Genomic DNA, 24,539 nt, shown 5'->3' on the forward strand with positions numbered 1-24,539 from the left:
TTTGATATCTTAATGTGCACTTATTCTTGAATCAAAAGTATAAAGTTCCTTGTAAGCTTTAAAATCATACTCCTAAAACTCTTGTTTTCAATCACACCCTACAAATTTAACGGGGCAAAATAAAACATTGAAGATTTTGATTTGAAATCCACTTCAAAATTTGTATAATCGGCGAGAACCGACCAAAAACGAGCACTTTTATTCAATGCGATCAACCTACTACACCGTTACTCCTCGTCTCCGACACACGAGAACACTCTACAACCCCACTTTCTTCTCAGCCTTCTGAATCTGGTTGAGGAATATCCAAGTCATCTGCAAAAGAGAACATCCGGTCACCAGAATATGATGGAAAGTTCACGGTTGAGCTTAAGAAACTGTATATGGGGAAGAGTGAAGTAAATACCATGACGTGTGGAGCGATTCTAACGCAATACACTGGGAACCCTGTGTAAAATTTGAATGGTCCTCCAGCCTTGAGGGTTTTCATGGCACAGTCCAAAGAGCCAGTGTATGGATACTTGCCCGAGGAGTCAGGTTGCATTTTCTGGATTTGTGTTTTCACGTAATCGAAAGGCAAACTGCAAGCTGCAGCAAAGAAACCCGAAATGGTACTTGCACCTGCGACAATGAACGAAAAGGAACATTAATCAATACGGAAAAAGAGCTGTATCTTTGCTTAAAGATGTAAAAAGATGTAAAAGACAGTTATTAAGTTTAAGACTTAGTGAATGCCAACCAATGGTCTTAAGAATTGTGAAATGCATTACAATCTTTCCTCAAAGAGACCTAGTCAAATGATAATGCCACTTCGGAAATAAGGAGCGGCTCTCCCTCCTATGAATCATATAACCAAAGGGAAACCATATACCCAAATGGAAGAACTTGATCAACCCATCAGTATATAGTATTTCGTAATAGCCTCATTAGACTGTACATCTTTCACAATAACTTCTAATGATTCTGCTACTTGACTATACCAACAAAGTATCAGTGAGGAATAAGCCATGTATTGTTCATTCAACAAATTTAGAATGTATGATAGATTAAGACATTATAATAGTTAAACATTCATGCCAGTTACAACTAAGAAAGACTCTTACCAACCACAGTAGCAGCTTCTCCTAAGCCAAGGTTATCCTTGAAAAACTCGACACTTTGATCGTATGAGGCAAGCATTCCCATGTTCAATGCCATGGCTCTGACTACCGTAGGGCCTGCACCTTTCCAAAGTGCCAAAACCCCTTCATCTGAAACAATACGATAGAGAGCATGGAATGCATTGGAGTAATTTCGGCGCTGCGCAGCAGGCAAAGTGGCATCAGCCTGCATACGGATAAGTGCCAAATCAGCTGGACTGCCAACACAGGCCCCGATAGCACCAGCAGTCAGACCACACAAAGCCTTCTGGTATAGAGGTAAGGGCTTCCCGTCATTGGCTTCAATTGCTTTGTTCGTCAGCATCCTATAGAAAACAATGGAAATAATTCAAAAGCTGAACCTAAACTGAATAGATTATCTGAATTTAGTCTAAAAAACAAACCACATCACACAAATACAGCAAAAAAGGAAAATGTTACTAAGGTCAAAAATAAAGGTCACGCTTCAGAATCAAACTATTAATCATCCTAACAAAAAAAGGAAGCATCTCAAAATGTATAACAAAGTCACACAAAGGACAGCAATGACACTCACTTGAATGATCCCAGTCGAGCAGTAGTATATGTAGCTTGCCTGAGAAGTCCAGCTGATAGCCCCTGTCCAACAAATCACAAGACAAATCACAAGTGAGACAAAGGACTTATAGAAAAACTAAAACATTTTAATTCCAATTAGAACATCAAGCCGGGTTTTTTTTTTCGCTTTTGAAAATCTGAAGTACATATTCATCAAGATAAAGTCACTATATCTATGTATGAGCTATTCTATGCCCAAGGCCCGATATTGAAATAATTTCAGAGGTTTTCCCAGATTTAGTCCTTGTCATCAAACAATTCGAAACACTTAAACTCTTTTAGAACAGATCCAGATCAAATAGCAATGCTTCAAAACACTTCTTTTTACTCTATTCGGAAGCCAAAGGACTCAATCGTATGTATACCAGAATTCCCAATCCCACAAATGAGTAAATTGCAGTTTCAAGTTATGAAAAGCTTGTGCTGAGATCATCTTTCTTACATGCTACTAACAATTAAGCAGTAAATAATATCAACAACCACATCTCATCCAATGAAACAGCACCAAATTCCAATACTTTGGGAACTGAAACAATAAATAATTTCATATAAAACATTAACAAAAATGTAGAAAATCTCGAAACTATTTTAAAAGTAAAGATCCAGCTTCTATAACACAGGTCTCAGAAGCCAATAACATATCTAAAACCTGAAAAGTTCGATCAATGAGGTAAAATTCAAAACTTGAATGGAGCTGTAGAAAAAGAACCTTGTAAAAGGCGCGAACACCTTCCTCCTTAAGCATGTTCCTGGTGACGGTTCCCGCCGATCCCTGACCCAGTTGGATTCTCACCTACAACCAACCAAAATCCAAAACCAACAAAATACCATTAGCCAAAAGGACACAAACCCAAACAAATCCCAGATCTAAAAACCCTAAAAAATCAAAAGGAAAATACTTGAAAATCAGATCTACTAAAAGATGAGTGAAAAACCTTGATCATATCGATGGGTTGGATGACACAGGTAGCAAGCATACCAGAGGCACCGCCATTGACAAAAGGCTTGACCTTTGGCCAAACCCCAGAAGACTGAGCTTTCTTCTCCTCCGCCATTTCTTTTGAGTATTGAAACAGTGAACGGGAAAGGAGAAAAGAGCTGATGAGTTAAATCGGAAGGGGAGATATGAGAGGCTTTCCCTACTTGTTTTTCTTCGTTATAAATATACAAACACAAACCCTCCTTGTTGGCTACAAAAAATAAATATTGTAATAAATCTATTGGTTGCAATTTTGCTTGCTTTCTTTGTTTGTTTAACTGGAAAATTTTATAACTTTATTTCTTTTTTCCTTTTTATCTAATATTTAATTATCGATCTATTTAATTTATAAAATCACAATTAAAGTAATAAGATTTTTATATGTTTCTTAATTAATATAAATAATTAATTTTATTGAATAAAAAAATATCTAAAAATACATGAAATTTTATATCATGTAGACATAGTTGTTAACGAAAATTTCTAGAGAAAATAAGATTCTCTTTCACTAATAATATCATTTTATGAATTTAAAAGTACATAAAAATTATAAAAAAAATAATAAATTAATCACATAAGTTAGATATATACATTAAAATAATTAAAATACACAAATTAATCAATCAAGGATAAAAAATCATATAAATAAATATGAGTCTAGAGTGCACATTATATACTGAAATAACTATTAACGTGACACACCGATACACACCATTAACTAAATTGTCCTTATTAAATAAATATTAAAATATAATAACATGTCCACAATTAATCTTTTATTATTATTTAACTTAAATTTTAATAATAATATAATTAATTTATATTTTTATTAAAAATTATAATTATTTTAGATTTTTTTTTATTTTTTTAGGATTGGAACACTTAATTTATATAAGTTTGTATGTCGATCCCAATAACAACCATCAAACTAACCGCCGACGATCCTATTCATCACCGAAAAATCGTGTTACTTACTAGTGGTTATGTAATGCCATCCCCACCAGGCTCTTCTCAAGATCATATATTTTTTTCACAATTGCATATTAGTTTATTCAGTTGCTTAAGAAATTATTATTAATTTTCGATTTTTATGCAATTGGATCTCTTGTTTTGATCAATGTTACATGCTTATATATTCATCATATACAAAGACACAGTCTTCAGCTTCTTTCATTAGAACTAGTTTCAAAAGTGATTTTGTGCATTCACCAAGCAGAACCCAATAATTTAGGCAATTTGAAGTCATTGTTTACATATGGAGAATTAACCGATGCTACGAATATTTGTTTAGACCATAAATTTTTTGGGTGAAAGTGAATTTGGGGTTGTTTATAAAGATTGATTACAAGATGGAAGAGGGGTGGTTGTAAAGTAGATAAAAACGGTAGGACTGGGTGAACGGGAATTTTAAGCTGAGGTTGAAGAACACGATATTTCGGTCATGAATAAGATCGTCGACTGTTGATTCTGATAATTATTGTTGGGATGAATATACAAATTTATATAAATTAAGTGTTCTGATCATAAACAAATAAAAATTATCAAAATAATTATATTTTTTTAATACAAATATAAATTAATTATATTTATATAAAATTTTAAATTGAATAATAATAAATGATTAATTATGCATAGATCATTATATTTTATTCATATTAATGTAATAATGACAATTAAGTTAAGAGAAAATCGCCTCAGTGATAAAAAATGCCTTATAATATACGATTTTAACCAAATTTCTTTGGATTTGCCAAAATGACCAACAAAATCGCAATGCGATCTCTAATTCGCAACGCGATCTCCAGTATCGCAAATTCGCGCTGCATTTCGCGTTGCGATTTTTCATTTTGCGTTGCGATAGTGTACAGTGTCGTTGCGATTTTCCATTTCGCGTTGCGATAGTCTACAGTAAATTAAAAAAAGATTTTGTTTCTTAAGAATTTTATCTAAAAAGATAGTATCCGCGCGGACGTGTCGAAGACACGTATTACCACGACCACGACCACGACCACGGCGGCGGCGCGCGAGAGTCCCTCTTGTTCTCTTTCACTCAACAAGGAAATAGGAAATCCAAGCCTTAAATACACTTCCATATAGTGTTTCCAATACTATGTGGGATTGAGCATTACTCAACACTTCAAAGAAAATATAGCAATTTTTGTAACATGTTTCCTACTTAATCCATATCTAAAAATATTAAAATATTTTATCATATTAAAACTATATGTATAAAACATGCTAACATGAACGTTAGCCATTCAAGAGATGAACATGAAACTGTGGGGCAGGGCATTTGAGGTCTGCCAAAATGAAAGCCTAACATTAAATGGAAAATTAAATGGAGTTTCACATGTGGAGATGCATGTAATTAGCCAATTTTCACATGTGGTATTGTACAGAAGATTTTGCAAAATTAAATGGAGTTTCACTAATGCATCCATCAATCATTCCGCTCCATGAAACAATATTCCTATCGGGCATCTGTTCGAACATGAAAACGTGCAAACTTAATCTCTCCTTGCTTAGCCGAGCCAGTGATCATCACATTCCAAGTAACATGATTCTTCTTAGACATTTCGTTGAACACTTTCTTACACTCAACCAAACACTTCAAAGAAAATATAACAATTTTTGTAGCATGTTTCTCATTTAATCCATATCTAAAATATTTTATCATTTTATCAAAAGAATTAAAAGAGTTGTAGATATCTATATTTTAATTCAAACTTATACATATAGTTTTAATATGATAAAATGTTTTAATATTTTTAGATATGGATTAAGTAGGAAACATGCTACAAAAATTGCTATATTTTTTTTGAAGTGTTGAGTAATGCTCAATCCCACATAGTATTGGAAACACTATATGGAAGTGTATTTAAGACTTGGATTTCACATTTCCTTGTTGAGTGAAAGAGAACAAGGGGGACTCTCGCGCGCCGCCGCCGCCGTCTCGTCTCGGGTCGTGGTCGTGGTCGGGTCGTGGTAATACGTGTCTTCGACACGTCCGCGCGGATACTATCTTTTTAGAGAAAATTCTTAAGAAACAAAATCGCAACGACACTGTAGATTATCGCAACGCGAAATGGAAAATCGCAACGACACTGTAGACTATCACAACGCGATTTTCAACTATCGCAACGACACTGTAGACTATCGTAACGCGATTTTCAACTATCGCAACGCGAAATGGAAAATCGCAACGACACTGTACACTATCGCAACGCGAAATGAAAATCGCAACGACACTGTAGACTATCGCAACGCGATTTTCAACTATCGCAACATGAAATGTAACGCGAATTTGCGATACTGAAAATCGCGTTGCGAATTAGAGATCGCATTGCGATTTTGTTGGTCATTTTGGCAAATCCAAAAAAATTTAGTTAAAATTGTATATTATCAGGCATTTTTGGTCACTGAGACGATTTTCTCTTAAGTTAATGTTGTGTATCATTGTGTCACATCAGTGGTATATTTTGGTGTACGACGTGTATTTCTAGAATTTTTCTAAATAGAGAGTTAAAAATTCAATCAAACAACTTAAACAAATGATAAAGACAATAAATATCATTATTTAATGATAAAATATAACATTATCAATAATTTTCTTCCTAATTAAAATATTATCAATATTAACATAAAAATAAATGAGATAAATTTTGAAATAATAAAAAGAATTATTAACCGTCGTATTTGAAAATATTGTATTTAGAATCATCAAATAGCTTAAGTGATAAAATAGAATGTTATTATCCCTAAGGGTCGTGAGTTCAACTTTCAAATAATTATATATGCAGAGTGTGTGTCAATTATTAAATAGTTAAAAAAATTATAAATAAATAATACTTTGTAGTTACATCGAACTATTAAAAAAATATCAGTCAATTTCGGTAGCTGATATATTTTTTTTATTAAAATAAAAGTATTTTAATACCGTATGGGTTAAAAAGAGTAATCCAACGACCTGTAATGACAATCATAATTAATAAAATTATTGAATTTATTGAAAAAGTCAAAATGTAGATATCTACATTTGAAGGGACCAAATAGGGTTTACAAAGAGAAATCCATCTCCATTCAGTGGCATCGCACGTCTCTTGTTTTTACTTCTTAGCGACGCTGCTGCACTTGTACATCAAACATGACTTTTAGAGCAAATTAGTATTTTTTAGAACTTGTAGACCAAATATGACTTTTGTAGATTAATATATTGACCCCAAAAAAACATTGAAAAAAATAGTTACATAAATTATTGTTAAAAATAATATTAATAATTTACAAAAAAAAAAGTTTATCAAAGCCACCTTCTTAGAAAACTTAATTCATATAATCATAAATTAAATATCATCATTTAATATTCATATTACCTTTTTTATATTTATTTATTCGAATAAAAAATAAACTTCAATTATTATCATTCTTTTCAAAATAAGAATATTGAAAAGATGATTGACGATAAAAGGAGGAATATAAATATATTTTTAATGTATAAAATAATAATCAAACTTCGATATTTATTAAAAAAATAAAAAGGATATATTAGCAAACTAAGAAGATAGTACAAGCACTGTATTTAAGTTAGGGTTGTAAATGAGACGAAACAGATCTCGAGTTACTCGAGATCGACTCGATCAAGGCTTGATAAATACTCGGATCGAATGGACTTGACTTGAGCTCAAGACTCGAGTTCTTAACGAGCCGAAACGAACTGCTCGATATTCGATTAAAAAAACTCGTGAGCAGCTCGAAAATATAATATATTAATATTTTTTTTAAAAAATATTAATAATATTAATATTTATATATTTTTCTAAAAAATATAGTAAGATTTAATGTATTTAATATTCATGTTCAAGTTTGAGGCTTCAATCGAGTTAAGCTTAAGAATTTTTTTTTTCATTTCGAGCCTTTTCGAGCTGCTCACGAGCTTCAATTCAGGATTTCGAGCTCGATTCGAGTTTGAAAATTTTAAACTCGCGAGTTTTCGAGTCGAGTCGAGCTCATCAATACTCGAGCTCAACTCGACTCGTTTACACCCCTAATCCAAATTGTTTGAATAAATGGCAAATATTGTGTTTTTAAAATAATAGTAAAATGAGAAGATAATACAAGCATGAACAAAGCGATCTAAGTAGTAGAAAAATTATTGTTATTCTTTAATGTTCCTGGTTTGAGTATTATAAATGTTAAGTGTATAAACGATCAATGATAAATATTTAAAATTTATATTTAAACAAATATTATACATATAATTTAAGATATAATTAAAATATTAAAAAATTTTAAAAATCAATTTAAAATAAAGATTATAGTTTAAGAATTGAAGATGCTTTGCGAAATTAACTCTTAAAATTCTATCACGGGGATCTATGCAGCCTCATAAACCGCAATTAATAAGACATATGTGTTGACATCATTTGCGTCCCTATGAAATCTCGCCCCCATCACTCGTCGCCACTTGTTATTATAAAATATAAATACTCACTTAATCTCTATTAATTTAAAATATATACAATTGGATTATTCAAGATGATATCAACGTGGAATAATTACCAAAATAATATTAATATAGAAATAGACACATATAAGAGATAATATTTGATGTGGTTTAATTTTATTTATTTAACGAAAGAAAAAATAAAAACCCACTATAAATATAAAATTCATAAAGAGTACAATTATATAATACTTTACGTATACTAAAATCTGATATATATATATATATATATATAATAAAATTTAATGTACCTGAAAACACTCCTAACATTCATACAAAAATCATCTCTGAAGTATAAACTTTAAGAGTTACAGAAATTATAAAATGATTATATATCTTTAAAATAATTTTCAATTTTCTCTCATAATTCTAAAGAACAATATATACTTTCTATTTATAAAATTAAATATTTAATCACAAGAAATCTTTGTCCAATAAAAATTATTACTAAATAAACCTAGTTATCAAATAATCTTCAATCAATAAAATTATAACAAAATTTAATTTATTTTTTTTATTAAAATTTAAATTAATACTCCCATATAATCTATATTCTTCGTCATTCATGTATATTTGAACTTACGTACTTTTATATATTGTAAAGATAATGACGCCATCGAAGTAAAATTAAACTGAGTTAAGACATTAACCCTTGTTTATCTAAAATGTAAAATAAATTTACAAGATGTCTTAAAGTCAATTTATGAATCGCGCGCCAGTATCCGGCTCAGTTTCACTTGCTAAACCCTAATACTAAATAGTACCCGAACCCGATTTATGAAATCTGTTTTTATCGGAGCGGGTAATGAGCTTGGTATCGCTACGGTGTGTTATGGAATTCGGGGGGGGGGGGGGAGAGAGACGGAGGGTACATGGTGACATCGTTTACCGTAAAATCATTAGCAGCTTTTATCCGTAAAAAGGAAAATCCAGGGAGCTTCAGAGCATTAGCATCAATGCCATCCATGGAGAACCAAACGGAAACTAAGGTTTATTTTCACTACAACCACACCGATTCTTGTAGTTCTGCGAGGTGGACCGCTAGAGAGAGCTTTCAATTCATGTATGAGCGACCTTGGCAGGATGTTCGCCGTTTCTATTCCGATGTGGTTAACGGCTGCTTAACCTTATCGACGTTATTCGGGACTGGCAATGGCAATGACATTCAGGTATCTCTCTGTTTCTTTTCGATTCGGTTAACCCATTTGTTGCTTGTATTTATTCAACTAAGTTTTTATGGCAGACACGTTATGATGTTGTTGACGATGATTATAAAAGATCAGAGGGTTGTGATGAGAGAGAAGAAAGGAGTGGAAGATGGCAAAGAGTAACGTTCAAGATAATTGTTTCATACAGTGGATGTGCTTTTGATGGATTGCAGAAGCAGCCTGGTTTGAACACTGTTCAGGAGTAAGCTGTTTACAGTAAGCTGTTTTCCCCCTTTGATTTTATGAAAACTGAAATTTATATTATCTATCTCTTACTTGAATGCACTGCAGAATAGTTGAAAGATCTCTTGGGAGATTTGTTGATGACAAAAAAGCACAACTTCTGAAGGAAAAATCTAAACCACTGGAAGGTTGTGCCGTGGTTGCAGGCCGAACCGACAAAGGAGTGTCTGCTATTCAGCAAGTTTGTTCTTTCTGTATGTAATGGCACATTTCATTACGGATTTTTGCTGTTCTCATCTTCCTTTAACGGACATTTAATGTGTTTAGTCCATCTTCTTAATTTCCCTTTAAGTTGGTTGGCCCTAGTCACCCTGTTTTCATATTTTTCCTGAGGTTTAACATCTCTTTCAAATTCTTGATAGGAATCAAAAGGAAAAATCAAAAGGAAAATCATTCAAGTGAAGTGTTATAATCCTTGTTTTAGATAATTATTCTCTTTAGTTTTTTCTCTTCATTGACTATTTCATCTTCATATCTAGTTCTATCTTGTGAATTTTTGGTTGATCTTGAGAACTGCTTGTGAATTTATTTTGGATTAGTCGAAAAATTGCAAGAAACATAGATATCTTGTGAATTTCTTGAGTTACTGAAAATGATTCCTGTTACTTGTTGATAGTCAAGATTAGAATTGCTTGTTTCTTTAGTTGATTGTGATATTTAAGAATTTTGCTTGTAGTGTCAGTTGAAAATCCTTAGAGAACTACTGAGTGATTTTTGGTTGAGCTATTAATAAGTTAGTTGCATAATTGCGAATTTGTGACATGGATCCAAAGAGACAACGAGTTACTTCATATTGTATTGATTTACCACTCTTTCCTCCCTAGTCCACGCCATCGTTTTCCTATCAATTGATGATTTTGATTTATTGTGAAAATGATCATATTTAGCCAAGGTTTATGTATCATGGCGAATGATGAAGCAGTCTGGTTTGTAAGATATCTTATGATTGAAATAGAATATTGTTGAAAACATTTTGATATTTCGATATAACAAATTAAGTTAAATGAATTTTAAGATTTTCCAAATGATTTTCTAAGTATATTCGATATAATTATTCGAATATCAAAACATTACTTCAAATATTTCAAAAATCATTTTTAATCCTTACTTAAGTAAACCTATTTTCATTCAATATTCATTTTGCTTTCAAGAACACATATTGTGCTCAATTGTATTCATCTTTGAGTGTTCTTTTCTTTGTTCTAGAATTGTGCAAACAATCTACCTTGTGAGGATTTCCTTGTAAGTTTGCAAATTTGTATTGTTCTCTTTGGGAGATAGTTTTATCAAGAATTTGAGGTATAATTCTTGAGGGTTTGTAAGGTTACTCTTTGTCCTCAAAAGAAAGACAAATTAGTGAATTTGTGGAAAATCCTTAGTGTGGATAGCTAAGGTAGTGGACGTAGACTTTGATTGAGAAAGTCGAACCACTCTAAATCGCTGTGCAAATCTTTTCAATTTTCTGCAAAAGCTTCCACCGAAATTTTAATTGTCAATTCACCCCCTCTTGGCCGATTCCGTCGATCGATTAACTCAACAAATATGTTATGGTTAAGGTTGTTGGGGTTGTGTGGATTGTTTTCACACATTTCCCCCTACATTAGCAGCTTTTATCCGTAAAAAGGAAAATCCAGGGAGCTTCAGAGCATTAGCATCAATGCCATCCATGGAGAACCAAACGGAAACTAAGGTTTATTTTCACTACAACCACACCGATTCTTGTAGTTCTGCGAGGTGGACCGCTAGAGAGAGCTTTCAATTCATGTATGAGCGACCTTGGCAGGATGTTCGCCGTTTCTATTCCGATGTGGTTAACGGCTGCTTAACCTTATCGACGTTATTCGGGACTGGCAATGGCAATGACATTCAGGTATCTCTCTGTTTCTTTTCGATTCGGTTAACCCATTTGTTGCTTGTATTTATTCAACTAAGTTTTTATGGCAGACACGTTATGATGTTGTTGACGATGATTATAAAAGATCAGAGGGTTGTGATGAGAGAGAAGAAAGGAGTGGAAGATGGCAAAGAGTAACGTTCAAGATAATTGTTTCATACAGTGGATGTGCTTTTGATGGATTACAGAAGCAGCCTGGTTTGAACACTGTTCAGGAGTAAGCTGTTTACAGTAAGCTGTTTTCCCCCTTTGATTTTATGAAAACTGAAATTTATATTATCTATCTCTTACTTGAATGCACTGCAGAATAGTTGAAAGATCTCTTGGGAGATTTGTTGATGACAAAAAAGCACAACTTCTGAAGGAAAAATCTAAACCACTGGAAGGTTGTGCCGTGGTTGCAGGCCGAACCGACAAAGGAGTGTCTGCTATTCAGCAAGTTTGTTCTTTCTGTATGTAATGGCACATTTCATTACGGATTTTTGCTGTTCTCATCTTCCTTTAACGGACATTTAATGTGTTTAGTCCATCTTCTTAATTTCCCTTTAAGTTGGTTGGCCCTAGTCACCCTGTTTTCATATTTTTCCTGAGGTTTAACATCTCTTTCAAATTCTTGATAGGAATCAAAAGGAAAAATCAAAAGGAAAATCATTCAAAGTGAAGTGTTATAATCCTTGTTTTAGATAATTATTCTCTTTAGTTTTTTCTCTTCATTGACTATTTCATCTTCATATCTAGTTCTATCTTGTGAATTTTTGGTTGATCTTGAGAACTGCTTGTGAATTTATTTTGGATTAGTCGAAAAATTGCAAGAAACATAGATATCTTGTGAATTTCTTGAGTTACTGAAAATGATTCCTGTTACTTGTTGATAGTCAAGATTAGAATTGCTTGTTTCTTTAGTTGATTGTGATATTTAAGAATTTTGCTTGTAGTGTCAGTTGAAAATCCTTAGAGAACTACTGAGTGATTTTTGGTTGAGCTATTAATAAGTTAGTTGCATAATTGCGAATTTGTGACATGGATCCAAAGAGACAACGAGTTACTTCATATTGTATTGATTTACCACTCTTTCCTCCCTAGTCCACGCCATCGTTTTCCTATCAATTGATGATTTTGATTTATTGTGAAAATGATCATATTTAGCCAAGGTTTATGTATCATGGCGAATGATGAAGCAGTCTGGTTTGTAAGATATCTTATGATTGAAATAGAATATTGTTGAAAACATTTTGATATTTCGATATAACAAATTAAGTTAAATGAATTTTAAGATTTTCCAAATGATTTTCTAAGTATATTCGATATAATTATTCGAATATCAAAACATTACTTCAAATATTTCAAAAATCATTTTTAATCCTTACTTAAGTAAACCTATTTTCATTCAATATTCATTTTGCTTTCAAGAACACATATTGTGCTCAATTGTATTCATCTTTGAGTGTTCTTTTCTTTGTTCTAGAATTGTGCAAACAATCTACCTTGTGAGGATTTCCTTGTAAGTTTGCAAATTTGTATTGTTCTCTTTGGGAGATAGTTTTATCAAGAATTTGAGGTATAATTCTTGAGGGTTTGTAAGGTTACTCTTTGTCCTCAAAAGAAAGACAAATTAGTGAATTTGTGGAAAATCCTTAGTGTGGATAGCTAAGGTAGTGGACGTAGACTTTGATTGAGAAAGTCGAACCACTCTAAATCGCTGTGCAAATCTTTTCAATTTTCTGCAAAGCTTCCACCGAAATTTTAATTGTCAATTCACCCCCTCTTGGCCGATTCCGTCGATCGATTAACTCAACAAATATGTTATGGTTAAGGTTGTTGGGGTTGTGTTGATTGTTTTCACACATTTCCCCCTACATTAGCAGCTTTTATCCGTAAAAAGGAAAATCCAGGGAGCTTCAGAGCATTAGCATCAATGCCATCCATGGAGAACCAAACGGAAACTAAGGTTTATTTTCACTACAACCACACCGATTCTTGTAGTTCTGCGAGGTGGACCGCTAGAGAGAGCTTTCAATTCATGTATGAGCGACCTTGGCAGGATGTTCGCCGTTTCTATTCCGATGTGGTTAACGGCTGCTTAACCTTATCGACGTTATTCGGGACTGGCAATGGCAATGACATTCAGGTATCTCTCTGTTTCTTTTCGATTCGGTTAACCCATTTGTTGCTTGTATTTATTCAACTAAGTTTTTATGGCAGACACGTTATGATGTTGTTGACGATGATTATAAAAGATCAGAGGGTTGTGATGAGAGAGAAGAAAGGAGTGGAAGATGGCAAAGAGTAACGTTCAAGATAATTGTTTCATACAGTGGATGTGCTTTTGATGGATTGCAGAAGCAGCCTGGTTTGAACACTGTTCAGGAGTAAGCTGTTTACAGTAAGCTGTTTTCCCCCTTTGATTTTATGAAAACTGAAATTTATATTATCTATCTCTTACTTGAATGCACTGCAGAATAGTTGAAAGATCTCTTGGGAGATTTGTTGATGACAAAAAAGCACAACTTCTGAAGGAAAAATCTAAACCACTGGAAGGTTGTACCGTGGTTGCAGGCCGAACCGACAAAGGAGTGTCTGCTATTCAGCAAGTTTGTTCTTTCTGTATGTAATGGCACATTTCATTACGGATTTTTGCTGTTCTCATCTTCCTTTAACGGACATTTAATGTGTTTAGTCCATCTTCTTAATTTCCCTTTAAGTTGGTTGGCCCTAGTCACCCTGTTTTCATATTTTTCCTGAGGTTTAACATCTCTTTCAAATTCTTGATAGGAATCAAAAGGAAAAATCAAAAGGAAAATCATTCAAAGTGAAGTGTTATAATCCTTGGTTTAGATAATTATTCTCTTTAGTTTTTTCTCTTCATTGACTATTTCATCTTCATATCTAGTTCTATCTTGTGAATTTTGGTTGATCTTGAGAACTGCTTGTGAATTTATTTTGGATTAGTCGAAAAATTGCAAGAAACATAGATATCTTGTGAATTTCTTGAGTTACTGAAAATGATTCCTGTTACTTGTTGATAGTCAAGATTAGAATTGCTTGTTTCTTTAGTTGATTGTGATATTTAAGAATTTTGCTTGTAGTGTCAGTTGAAAATCCTTAGAGAACTACTGAGTGATTTTTGGTTGAGCTATTAATAAGTTAGTTGCATAATTGCGAATTTGTGACATGGATCCAAAGAGACAACGAGTTACTTCATATTGTATTGATTTACCACTCTTTCCTCCCTAGTCCACGCCATCGTTTTCCTATCAATTGATGATTTTGATTTATTGTGAAAATGATCATATTTAGCCAAGGTTTATGTATCATGGCGAATGATGAAGCAGTCTGGTTTGTAAGATATCTTATGATTGAAATAGAATATTGTTGAAAACATTTTGATATTTCGATATAACAAATTAAGTTAAATGAATTTTAAGATTTTCCAAATGATTTTCTAAGTATATTCGATATAATTATTCGAATATCAAAACATTACTTCAAATATTTCAAAAATCATTTTTAATCCTTACTTAAGTAAACCTATTTTCATTCAATATTCATTTTGCTTTCAAGAACACATATTGTGCTCAATTGTATTCATCTTTGAGTGTTCTTTTCTTTGTTCTAGAATTGTGCAAACAATCTACCTTGTGAGGATTTCCTTGTAAGTTTGCAAATTTGTATTGTTCTCTTTGGGAGATAGTTTTATCAAGAATTTGAGGTATAATTCTTGAGGGTTTGTAAGGTTACTCTTTGTCCTCAAAAGAAAGACAAATTAGTGAATTTGTGGAAAATCCTTAGTGTGGATAGCTAAGGTAGTGGACGTAGACTTTGATTGAGAAAGTCGAACCACTCTAAATCGCTGTGCAAATCTTTTCAATTTTCTGCAAAAGCTTCCACCGAAATTTTAATTGTCAATTCACCCCCTCTTGGCCGATTCCGTCGATCGATTAACTCAACAAATATGTTATGGTTAAGGTTGTTGGGGTTGTGTGGATTGTTTTCCCACATTTCCCCCTACATTTGTATCTTATTTTTCGCCCACCTTTTCCCCAGATACCCTTTTGATATTGAAGATGCAATCAATAGTGCAGCACCTGGGAAACTCAGAGTTGTATCAGTTTCTGAGGTAATGGTTCTTATTTATGAATGTTGATTACCCAAGGGGAAAAATATTCCTTGATAGAAGCAACTGCAAAGCTTATCCATAATAATTACTCCTATACACTAGCAACTATTGTTGAATTATTGTAGGTTTCATGTGTATTCCATCCCAACTTCTCTGCAAAATGGAGGCGCTATTTGTATATTTTTCCTTTGAATAATGAAGAAAATGAGAAGCAATGTTCTGAGAATGAGAAGGAAATTGAGAATTTTAGTTTTTCTGGAAACTATAATGATCCAAGTAACAAGTGTGTTGAGAGCATTAGTTTGGAAAATGTTGAGAATGTAATTATCAGCAATAGCACAGAGTCTGAAGCAGCAAACAAGCCAACCAGTTTCGGTGTATGGAGAGTTAATCAGCTACTATGGCAATTAGAAGGAAAGTTATTGTCGTACAAAATGTTTGCACGTGATACCAAAGCATCTAGAAACATGCAAGAGTCAAACAAAGTTGACATTATCAAGAAATTCATAATTGAGATAAAGTAATGTGAATTGCCATACTCTTCTTCTGGATTATTAAAGATATCTGAATCTTATGACTTTTGCAAGAATTGCAAAATGAAAACTTGGAGGACAAGAAAGCTTGAGTTTAAACCCTAGCAACTCCCCAACCTCCAAATTATCAAAGAAAAAAAGTTGTAAGAATTTTCTGTTTGTAGACTCAGAGTATTTCATATATCATGTAATTTGTGTTGTGTATAGTATTTTATCTCTCTTTTATCCCCAAGGTGTCTAAGCCAGTTGTTTTATTTTTGCCATGTAATTGTTTAATGACAGTTTTTCTTATAAATATTAATTTCGGAGGGCCACCAACAGAGTGCTTCATGTACCATGCTCGAGCTGCAGAAGCAAGAATACCCTGTTCAGTAAATATCTCTTACTGTTATCAACGTTGCAAACCTTTTTGTTCCTTGCTATACACCCCTGAGGATGAACATGACTGCAGTTTTGCTTTCATTAGATTTCAAAAGATTTTGCATATAGGCTGCGCATGCAATAGATACATAGGCTTTTCACCTGTTTTTTGTTGCTAAAACTTCATCTCATGTTGAAGCGTAGCCTTCTCCTAGGTTTTGTCATATGACTTAAAATTTAACTTTTGCATAGATAATTCTAAATTTTTCCTCATTTTGCTATATTAATATATAATTTATCAGAACAACTTTATAAATAGAAGGGTTGAATTATGTTGATAAGTTGGGCTCGTTTTAAATCTTTGCTAATTTTGTTCTTTCTCGAGCTTTGCTTGCCTATATGCATATCTGTGCCTGCATTTTCTGAGAGTTGATCATTTGTTGTTTGATTGTTTATTTTCAGGCTAAAAGAGAGAATCTTTTGTGGATAATTGCAAATTTGTAATACTAATTTACGGATAATTGCAACATCAAAGTTGAAATATTACCTCCTTATGTAACTTGCCTAACCAATTAGGAAAAAAATTACTAGCGATTTTCTTAGTTATGTGGGAACCTTTATAATTTGAGCCCCTTCTAGTCTTGTGCATCCAGTTGATTTTCATTTATATATGAGCATGTACTTTAAGTTCCAACTCATACTTTTTCGTTTAAGTTCTTGATGGGATAAATCCAGGTATATTTGTCTATTACTATTATATATGTAGACATCACTGATAGTATTAACTTTTTTGTAGGATTGTGAGGATGGAAGAAAGGTTATGCGTGTTGAACTGGTTGCAAATCGATTCCAACCCAAGGTATACACAGATGTGCTTGTTTGCATGTCCCCATGCATGTGCTTTTTCCAGAATTTTAGATCATATTGTTTTTATATCCCTTGTTTTTTTTATTAATCGATAGATGTTAGAAACATATGAACTATTGTTAAGTTCTAGATAAGGAGTCTTTATTTCTCAGGTTATAACACAATTACATTGTGTGGTCACCGTTTGTCGAACTTGCATTCTGATGGTATCTAACCAAATATAATAGATGGTCCGCGTTCTTGTGGAAACCTATGTAAGGGAAGCAGCTGCAGGAGCAGAAGAAGATGCATTGCTAAAACTGATGGAGGCTACGTGTAGACGTGCCACGGCACCGCCAGCTCCCCCTGATGGGTTATGTCTTGTTGATGTAGGATATACTGATTTTGACCTGCAAAATTGCCTCATCCCGTGAGGTATATTTTAACTCAGATGTTTACATATGTTTATTTGGAGCTTAGAACTCAAAATTTTGGCTTCCTTAGTATTCTCAGGCAGATTATCAGGATTCTTTTTATTAGTTATTAAAAGACAACAGTCAAATTATAGTATCGGTCCCTCTATTACGTTCAAGATTTTTACGCAACTATTTTTTCTCTCTTTCATATCAATACCTATGGTGCGTTTATTTATTAGTTAAATAAATTAGATGATTATTTCATTATTATTATTTATTTTAAGTTTAAATGTCCTTTTAAGAGGTTGATCACACATTCACTTGCATATTGATTTAGGCGTGCTACTGCTTAGAAGGGTTAGTATTCTTCTTCTTCGTCTTCAGCTTTGTTGTCTGAGCCATGTAGCTGTCTTTGTTTTTGGAAATGTTGGTAGTGGAAAGCCATTCATATTCATTGATGATTCATGGACATGAAACTACATCCCAATTTATTGTTCAGCTGACATTCTAAAATAACATTTCCAACTTGATTTTATTCATTACTGCTGACATGATATTCATAACATCTCAACTCTTAATAATAATACATATAAATATGCTATGATTTTTCTACATACAATTAAGGCTGAAATGCCGAAAGGATTAGGAAATATCATTTGCTGAAACTCAAACTCAAAAGCCTACCAAAAATCTGCAGTTGCACCTGCATGTTTTGCGTATTCTTTCCTTTTATTTATTGTATAATGTACTGGTAGCGATTAAGTAATAGTCTATGCTGCTGCAACCGCAGCGAACAACACCTGCAGGCCAGAACAGTGGGGTTTGGACTCGGAGCGATGAAGTGGTTTCCCTTTCCTGGCTTAAGCCCCACATATTCCTGGCTTCAGCCCCACATATTTGTTTGTGATCATCATCTTACGTAATTTGCTTGTCGCGGCATTCCGCACTGCAAAATGCCTTCTCCCCTCTGCCAATTCAATGATTTTTATTAGTGAAAAGATCCTCTGATGCCATCAGTATCAGTATATTGTTATATTCCCCCAAAAGCAAAGGAAATACAGGCTGGCTATGGGGACACCAGGAAAGGAAATATTGTCTTGTGGTTGAAAAATTCAAAAGCAGAAAATTAACACAACATACAAGCAGCAGACATGTGTTATTATCATTGTTATATTTTGCTATCAAGAAGTATCTCAAGCAAAATGTTATACCTACTAAAATTCAGGAACAGAATGTCCAAAACAGAACACTGAGTATAAGTTTTCTACCTAATTAAAATGACTCTTCATTTTCCATAAAATACTATGTTAGTCAAATAAATATCTGGCGCATGTTGGTATTTAGGTTTCATCCTCCAAATACTACCATGTCGGATACTCTAGTATTTAGTGTGTTTGCTACTTCCCAAGTCCAATGATACAGCAAAAAGAAAAAGGAACCCAAGGTTTTGATGTGGGAGACACGAGATGGGCTACACTAGATGTTCAAAACAAAGCTTAGGGGCCAAAATATACGGCATAGGAAATATTAACAAATGCAACTCAATACATCACTCACAAATCACATCGCAGAAGGTGTTATTTGCTACATATTTAACTAATGAAATGGCAACTAGAACACAAGACTGAAATCAAGTATCCCTAACGGTAACGACAGATAAACCAGAAGAGTTCAATGCTAGTGACTTCAAAGGCAGAGAAAGGACTATAAAGAGGTAGATCCTACGGTGCTAAGGTCTTGAACAAATTTGCTTGCAACTTATAGGAAGCAATACTCAAAAACAGAACAGCATAGTTAGGAAACTATTATAACCAACACAATTGTGAGACTAAAATGGAATTTATTTAAGGTGCAGATGCACCATTGATGAAGTCCCCTATTGACAGTATTCTACAGAAATAAGACTTGATTGCTTCAATCAACCTGCCCTTTACCCGCAGTTTATTTCGACGACTATCAGGATCTTAGAATCAGCCTGCCCGTCGCAGTGAATTCCGACGACTATCAGGGTCCTAGAATCAGCCTGCCCTTAGCAGTTTAATTATTTCTGTAGAATACTACAAACTGGGCACCCACCCACCCACAAGAGTCTTGGGATTCGGTTCAATTCAGGGATTTTGTTGGACCAGAAGATATGGGAGATTGAAGCAAGAGGGAAAATGGGAAGGAGTGAATAGAAGTAAAGAGATCGTTTCTGAATGAGAAAATGGAAAAGAAAGAGAGAAGAGAAGAGAACTTTTAATTATTTTCCTTGTTTACAATCAGCAGCTCTTCCTCTCTTCTCTCCCCGCGGGTTGATTGCGAGCTAACTCGCCATATATACACACACGGATCCTTCACACACAAATTAATAAGAGCAAATATGAAACAGTATTTGATTGATCAAAGTTAAAAAGATTGTGTGAAGTATATAAATGATTTTTTAATTATATGATAATGTTTTGTTGATTTATTTAATTATTAAAAATTATAAAATGATCTTTAATTATAGAGTGTTGATTTATTAAGTCATTGAGTATTAAATGTTACAAAATGAATATTTAACTATTCATATGTTTCAAACTCATCATTTTTCGTTAAAAAATTAAAGGTCGTCTGAGTTGGACGTTAACCTGTCGATTAAGATATAATAAAATCTGATATTAGAATCATTTGAGATTATAAGATAAATTTTATAATATCTTAGTCAGCATGTTAACATCACAGCTTAGACAGATGTCAATTTCTCATAGAAAAGGACGAGTTTGAATCATATGAATAGTCTGATGACCATTTTGTAAGTTTTAATAGTTGAGGACTCAACAAATCAGCACCATGTCGATAGGGATCATTTTGTAACTTTTAGTAATCAATGAATTCAATAAAGCATTATCATATAGTTTGGATCATTTGTGTACTTTACCATAAAGATTTTTTTGGTAAAGTCGAGTTAATAAATCTTATTTTATAACTTAAAATTCATTTAAAAAATTAGAGTCAAGTTAAATTTATGAAATTTGAGTCAAGTCCAACTGAGTTTTTATTTGAATTTAATTGTAAATATTTATAATATTATTATATTATTTGATTCCAATTTAATTTTTTTATAATCATATATGACATACATATATATTTGTTCATATTTGATATATATATATATATATATCATGCAAAGTTGAGAGACTTGATTCGAACTTAGAAACTAATCTACTAACTACTAAACATTTTGAGTTATTCGAGTTCTATTTTATAAATAGATTCAAATTTAATTTTTTTTTCTGAGTTGAGTCAAGTCGAAAAATTTGATTTTTCGAACACAGTCAAGTTTTAATCACCCATAAGAGAAAAAAAGTATTTTTAAGTAAAAATAAAATAATAAGTTGAAAAAAATATAAAAACTTAATTAACTATAAAAAGTATTACTTGAACAAAATGTATTAGTTCATGGACCATTTTAAAATATACAAATATTGGGTAGTAATATTATTAAAAGTCCCTACACATCTGATAGTGAATTGAAGAAGGAATCAGAGCAATGTTTTTTTCCAAGAGGGAGAGTTCTACAATGACGAGCACCTATATCTTTTATATTAAAGCCTTAACGTCTTGATGTTAATGCATAACTTACTCTAATATGTCTATAGCAGCTGTATAGTTGCATTCTTAACCATGTTTTCTGGACGTAAAAAACGAAATAAATCGAGTTTCGATGGCGGACTTCGCCTCCTTGTACCGGAATTCTTCTGCCGGTTTATCTAGTTCAGTAGGACCAGTCTTTGATGTCACTTGTTGTGGTGGAAACTTGGCTGTTGTTTGGTGAAGTCCCTGCACTGCTGCAATTGGTGATGAAAGACATGTTTCCTTCGGCAAGGGTTCTCAATCTGTCAAGCTCAGGCAACACGACCCGACCTAGGTCGGGTCTGTCTTTCCGTCTCAGCTCCGAACACTTAAGGGCTAACTTGGCAAAGGTCAAGGTCTCTTCCATTGGCCAGTCAGGCACAGCTGGGTCGAGTACCTCAGCGAAAGTTCCGTTTTCGATAGCGTTCTCGACCTGATGAGTCAAACCCATAGGTGACTTGGCGGTTATTTTGTAGTAGGATGATCCCAAGTGAGTAGACATCAGATTTTATCCCCAGCATTCCGGTTTGCTGATATTCTGGATCTATGTAACAGAATGTTCCAGCCGTTGCTGTCATACGATACTGAGTTACGGAGTCGGAAACTGATGGAGGAACAAGCCTAGCCAATCCAACATCACTGATCTTGCTGACATAGTTACGATCGAGTAAAATATTGCCAGGTTTCAGGTCACGGTGCACAATCGGCTCCGGTTTGGTTTGGTGGAGGAAAAGAAGACCTGTTGCAATCTCTGCTGCAATTCGGAATCTTACTTGCCATGGGAGTACCGGAGTGTTGTCACGCCTAAACAGTCGATCTTCCAAGCTCCCGTTAGCCATGTATTCGTAGACTAGGCAGCAATACTCCGGGCAGGCTCCAAGAAGAAGAACCATGTTCGGATGTCGTATGCAGCTCAACACTTCGACCTGTACGAGACGCCAAGATATATAATCAGCAAATTTATATAACGTATTTCAGAATAACAAGTTCTTATGTGTCTGCACACCTCTCGCTGAAATTGTAATTCCCCTTGGGTTGCATCCGAACGTAGAACTTTTATCGCCACCGGTGTGTGGTCTAGGTAGCAATAGTACACAGGCCCGTAACCTCCTTCTCCTATTTTGCGAGACGGAGAGAAGAGATCCGTTGCTGCTTCGATATCTTGAATCGTATATTTCCGATACCTAACATCATGTGCAGCAACCAATTTCTCCTCTTTGTCGTCTCTGCTAACATTCTTTTCTGCAATCATTCTCTTTTGTGCTTCAAGTTCAGCAATCATTTGAGCTGCTTGGGCTGCCTCAACGGCAACCTTACACTTTGCTTTTTCCTTTCCACGAGCGAAAGCGCAGCTTCCTCGGCTAGTTTCGCCTCTTCGATCTTCTGTTCTTCTTGTAACTTCCAGCATTGAAGTTCTTTTGCCTGTAATGAGAATTTTAACAAAATTATGTTAAATACATTCTCAAGTTTGTAGATTATGCTCGGAAATGATTTCGGATTTTCGATATTTAGTAATTACCCTCTTTTTCGCCAAGAGTGCTTCCTTGCAGGCTGCACTATACATCTCCATTGTCTGCTTGAGCTCCCGTTTGAGTTGTTTCATCTCGGCTTCCACATCATCCTGTGTGCATCTGAACAGTTAAGTTCCATTCTATACCTTGTATGTGCTCTAATTTAATATGAAACCGATCGAATTAACCATTTAGTATAATTGATTATGCTTGTTTTCATGGAAGAAAAACGTCTTACCATGTTCTGAGATGACATATTCAGAGATGACCATGATGCCCTACTACCACTTTCGAGTGACGTCGAGGAGAAATCATATTGTGAACTGAAATCCATGGACCTGTTTCCTGATAATGAAGAATCGAGGCTTATGTTTTCGTATTCGGAGCTGACAGAAATCCGTTGGCTTCCGGATTCCGGGCGGTCGCTCAGATAGAACACGCTATCAGTACTCAACCTCCCACTGCTTACGAACGATATGTCGGATTCAGGAATTGAGGGCTCGAATCTGTTTCGTGTTCTCGAAAATGGTGACCTGTTCTCAGGGATTCAAAATTTTGAGTTACAGAGTTATGACGTGTGTGTGTATATATATATATATTTGTTGATAATCTTATTACAACTTACTTGATCATTTCCGTGTCTTCATACAGGTGGGGTAGTGGAAGTTGAGGCCTACCAGAACCTCTATGTTTGAGGTAAGGTGAATGAGCCGAAGGGGTTTCCGGTGTTTCGGGGATGTTACTGGGTGGAGGCAGCAGCAGTTGAGGCGCAGGCATGTCGAGTCTTGAAGGAGGGGAAGCGGTAGCAGATCGCACCGACGAAATCTTCCCTTTTCCGATCACATACACGGTGCAGTAATCGGGAGCCGCTTTCGAGACTGTAGTCGTAAGCTCCACGCTCCTGAATCTTCTGTCAGACATTTAACAAAGGCAAATGCAGAGAAAGATCAATGGGCATAATTGATGTCTTATAGGTGTTGGGTGGAGAAAGATGAAACAATCATTCACCTAACAAATCCGCCTTTCGACGGGGTGCCGAGTACCATGATCTCGATAGGAACGGACGAAATATAATCGACCAAGGCTCTAGCTATATCGGTATCCTCCAGTATGACTTCATTTCCGGTGATCTGTTACAAACATCATACGCACAACACAATAAATTCACCATCAATGAGAATGAAAGCTAAAACGAGAACGAAAACGTACATCCTTCCGCGAGCAGAAGCATCGGAAAGGAAGAAAGATCTCCCTGGCCTGATGTTCCAGTTGTTGCTTATATGCTTTTGAGAACTCCTCATTGACATTAGACATGTTCATGTAGTTCCCAGCTGCATGCATGCATGCATTCATCAGATCATCAAGTTCACGTACCAACCAGCCAATACATACATACATATATCATATAATTGAATGAAACATACATGGGGAGGGGACGGAAGAATTTCTGGTTTTAACATGGACGAGGGTGATGGTTTGACCCTTGGACATGAGATGATCGACGGCCCATTTCAATGCATATTGGCTGCCCTTGTCCTTGTCTACTGCAACTGCAACTTTCGCACTTGAATCTTTCCTTTCTACATTTCTTCTCGGCAT

At 34.3% G+C, this 24,539-nt stretch overlaps 3 protein-coding genes and 1 pseudogene across 6 annotated transcripts; 2 read left to right on the top strand and 2 right to left on the bottom strand.

Annotated features, from left to right (window-relative positions):
- Window positions 1–23,244, bottom strand: LOC120182588 (mitochondrial dicarboxylate/tricarboxylate transporter DTC-like). 4 transcript variants are annotated; one of them, XM_039187518.1, is made up of 9 exons: window positions 23,240–23,244; window positions 22,747–22,752; window positions 7,444–7,450; window positions 2,672–2,823; window positions 2,446–2,529; window positions 1,696–1,757; window positions 1,104–1,465; window positions 407–621; window positions 1–315 (listed from the first exon to the last, which is right to left on the bottom strand). In XM_039187518.1, exons 4-9 carry the CDS (start codon window positions 2,789–2,791, stop codon window positions 259–261), a joined length of 900 nt encoding a protein of 299 aa, XP_039043449.1. In that variant the 5' UTR covers window positions 2,792–2,823; window positions 7,444–7,450; window positions 22,747–22,752; window positions 23,240–23,244; the 3' UTR covers window positions 1–258. The 4 variants fall into 4 exon arrangements, with proteins under 4 accessions (XP_039043449.1, XP_039043447.1, XP_039043446.1 ...); XM_039187516.1 differs by lacking the exons at window positions 7,444–7,450; window positions 23,240–23,244 and adding an exon at window positions 21,205–21,209; XM_039187515.1 differs by lacking the exons at window positions 7,444–7,450; window positions 23,240–23,244 and having other exon boundaries at window positions 2,672–2,831.
- Window positions 8,928–17,924, top strand: LOC120182571. The gene is made up of 14 exons (XM_039187503.1): window positions 8,928–9,384; window positions 9,459–9,625; window positions 9,715–9,860; window positions 11,271–11,536; window positions 11,611–11,777; window positions 11,867–12,012; window positions 13,426–13,688; window positions 13,763–13,929; window positions 14,019–14,168; window positions 15,605–15,677; window positions 15,803–16,145; window positions 16,517–16,581; window positions 17,367–17,429; window positions 17,665–17,924. The coding sequence occupies exons 1-14, from the start codon at window positions 9,088–9,090 to the stop codon at window positions 17,848–17,850; spliced, it is 2,499 nt and encodes an 832-aa protein (XP_039043434.1). The 5' UTR covers window positions 8,928–9,087; the 3' UTR covers window positions 17,851–17,924.
- LOC120182590 lies at window positions 13,428–15,788 on the top strand. The gene is made up of 4 exons (XM_039187519.1): window positions 13,428–13,688; window positions 13,763–13,929; window positions 14,019–14,172; window positions 15,607–15,788. Exons 1-3 carry the CDS (start codon window positions 13,476–13,478, stop codon window positions 14,170–14,172), a joined length of 534 nt encoding a protein of 177 aa, XP_039043450.1. The 5' UTR covers window positions 13,428–13,475; the 3' UTR covers window positions 15,607–15,788.
- Window positions 21,534–24,539, bottom strand: LOC120182591 (annotated as a pseudogene).

Source organism: Hibiscus syriacus, unplaced genomic scaffold (assembly GCF_006381635.1).
Source record: "Hibiscus syriacus cultivar Baekdansim isolate YM2019G1 unplaced genomic scaffold, ASM638163v2 tig00112688_pilon, whole genome shotgun sequence".
Lineage (NCBI taxonomy): Eukaryota > Viridiplantae > Streptophyta > Magnoliopsida > Malvales > Malvaceae > Hibiscus > Hibiscus syriacus.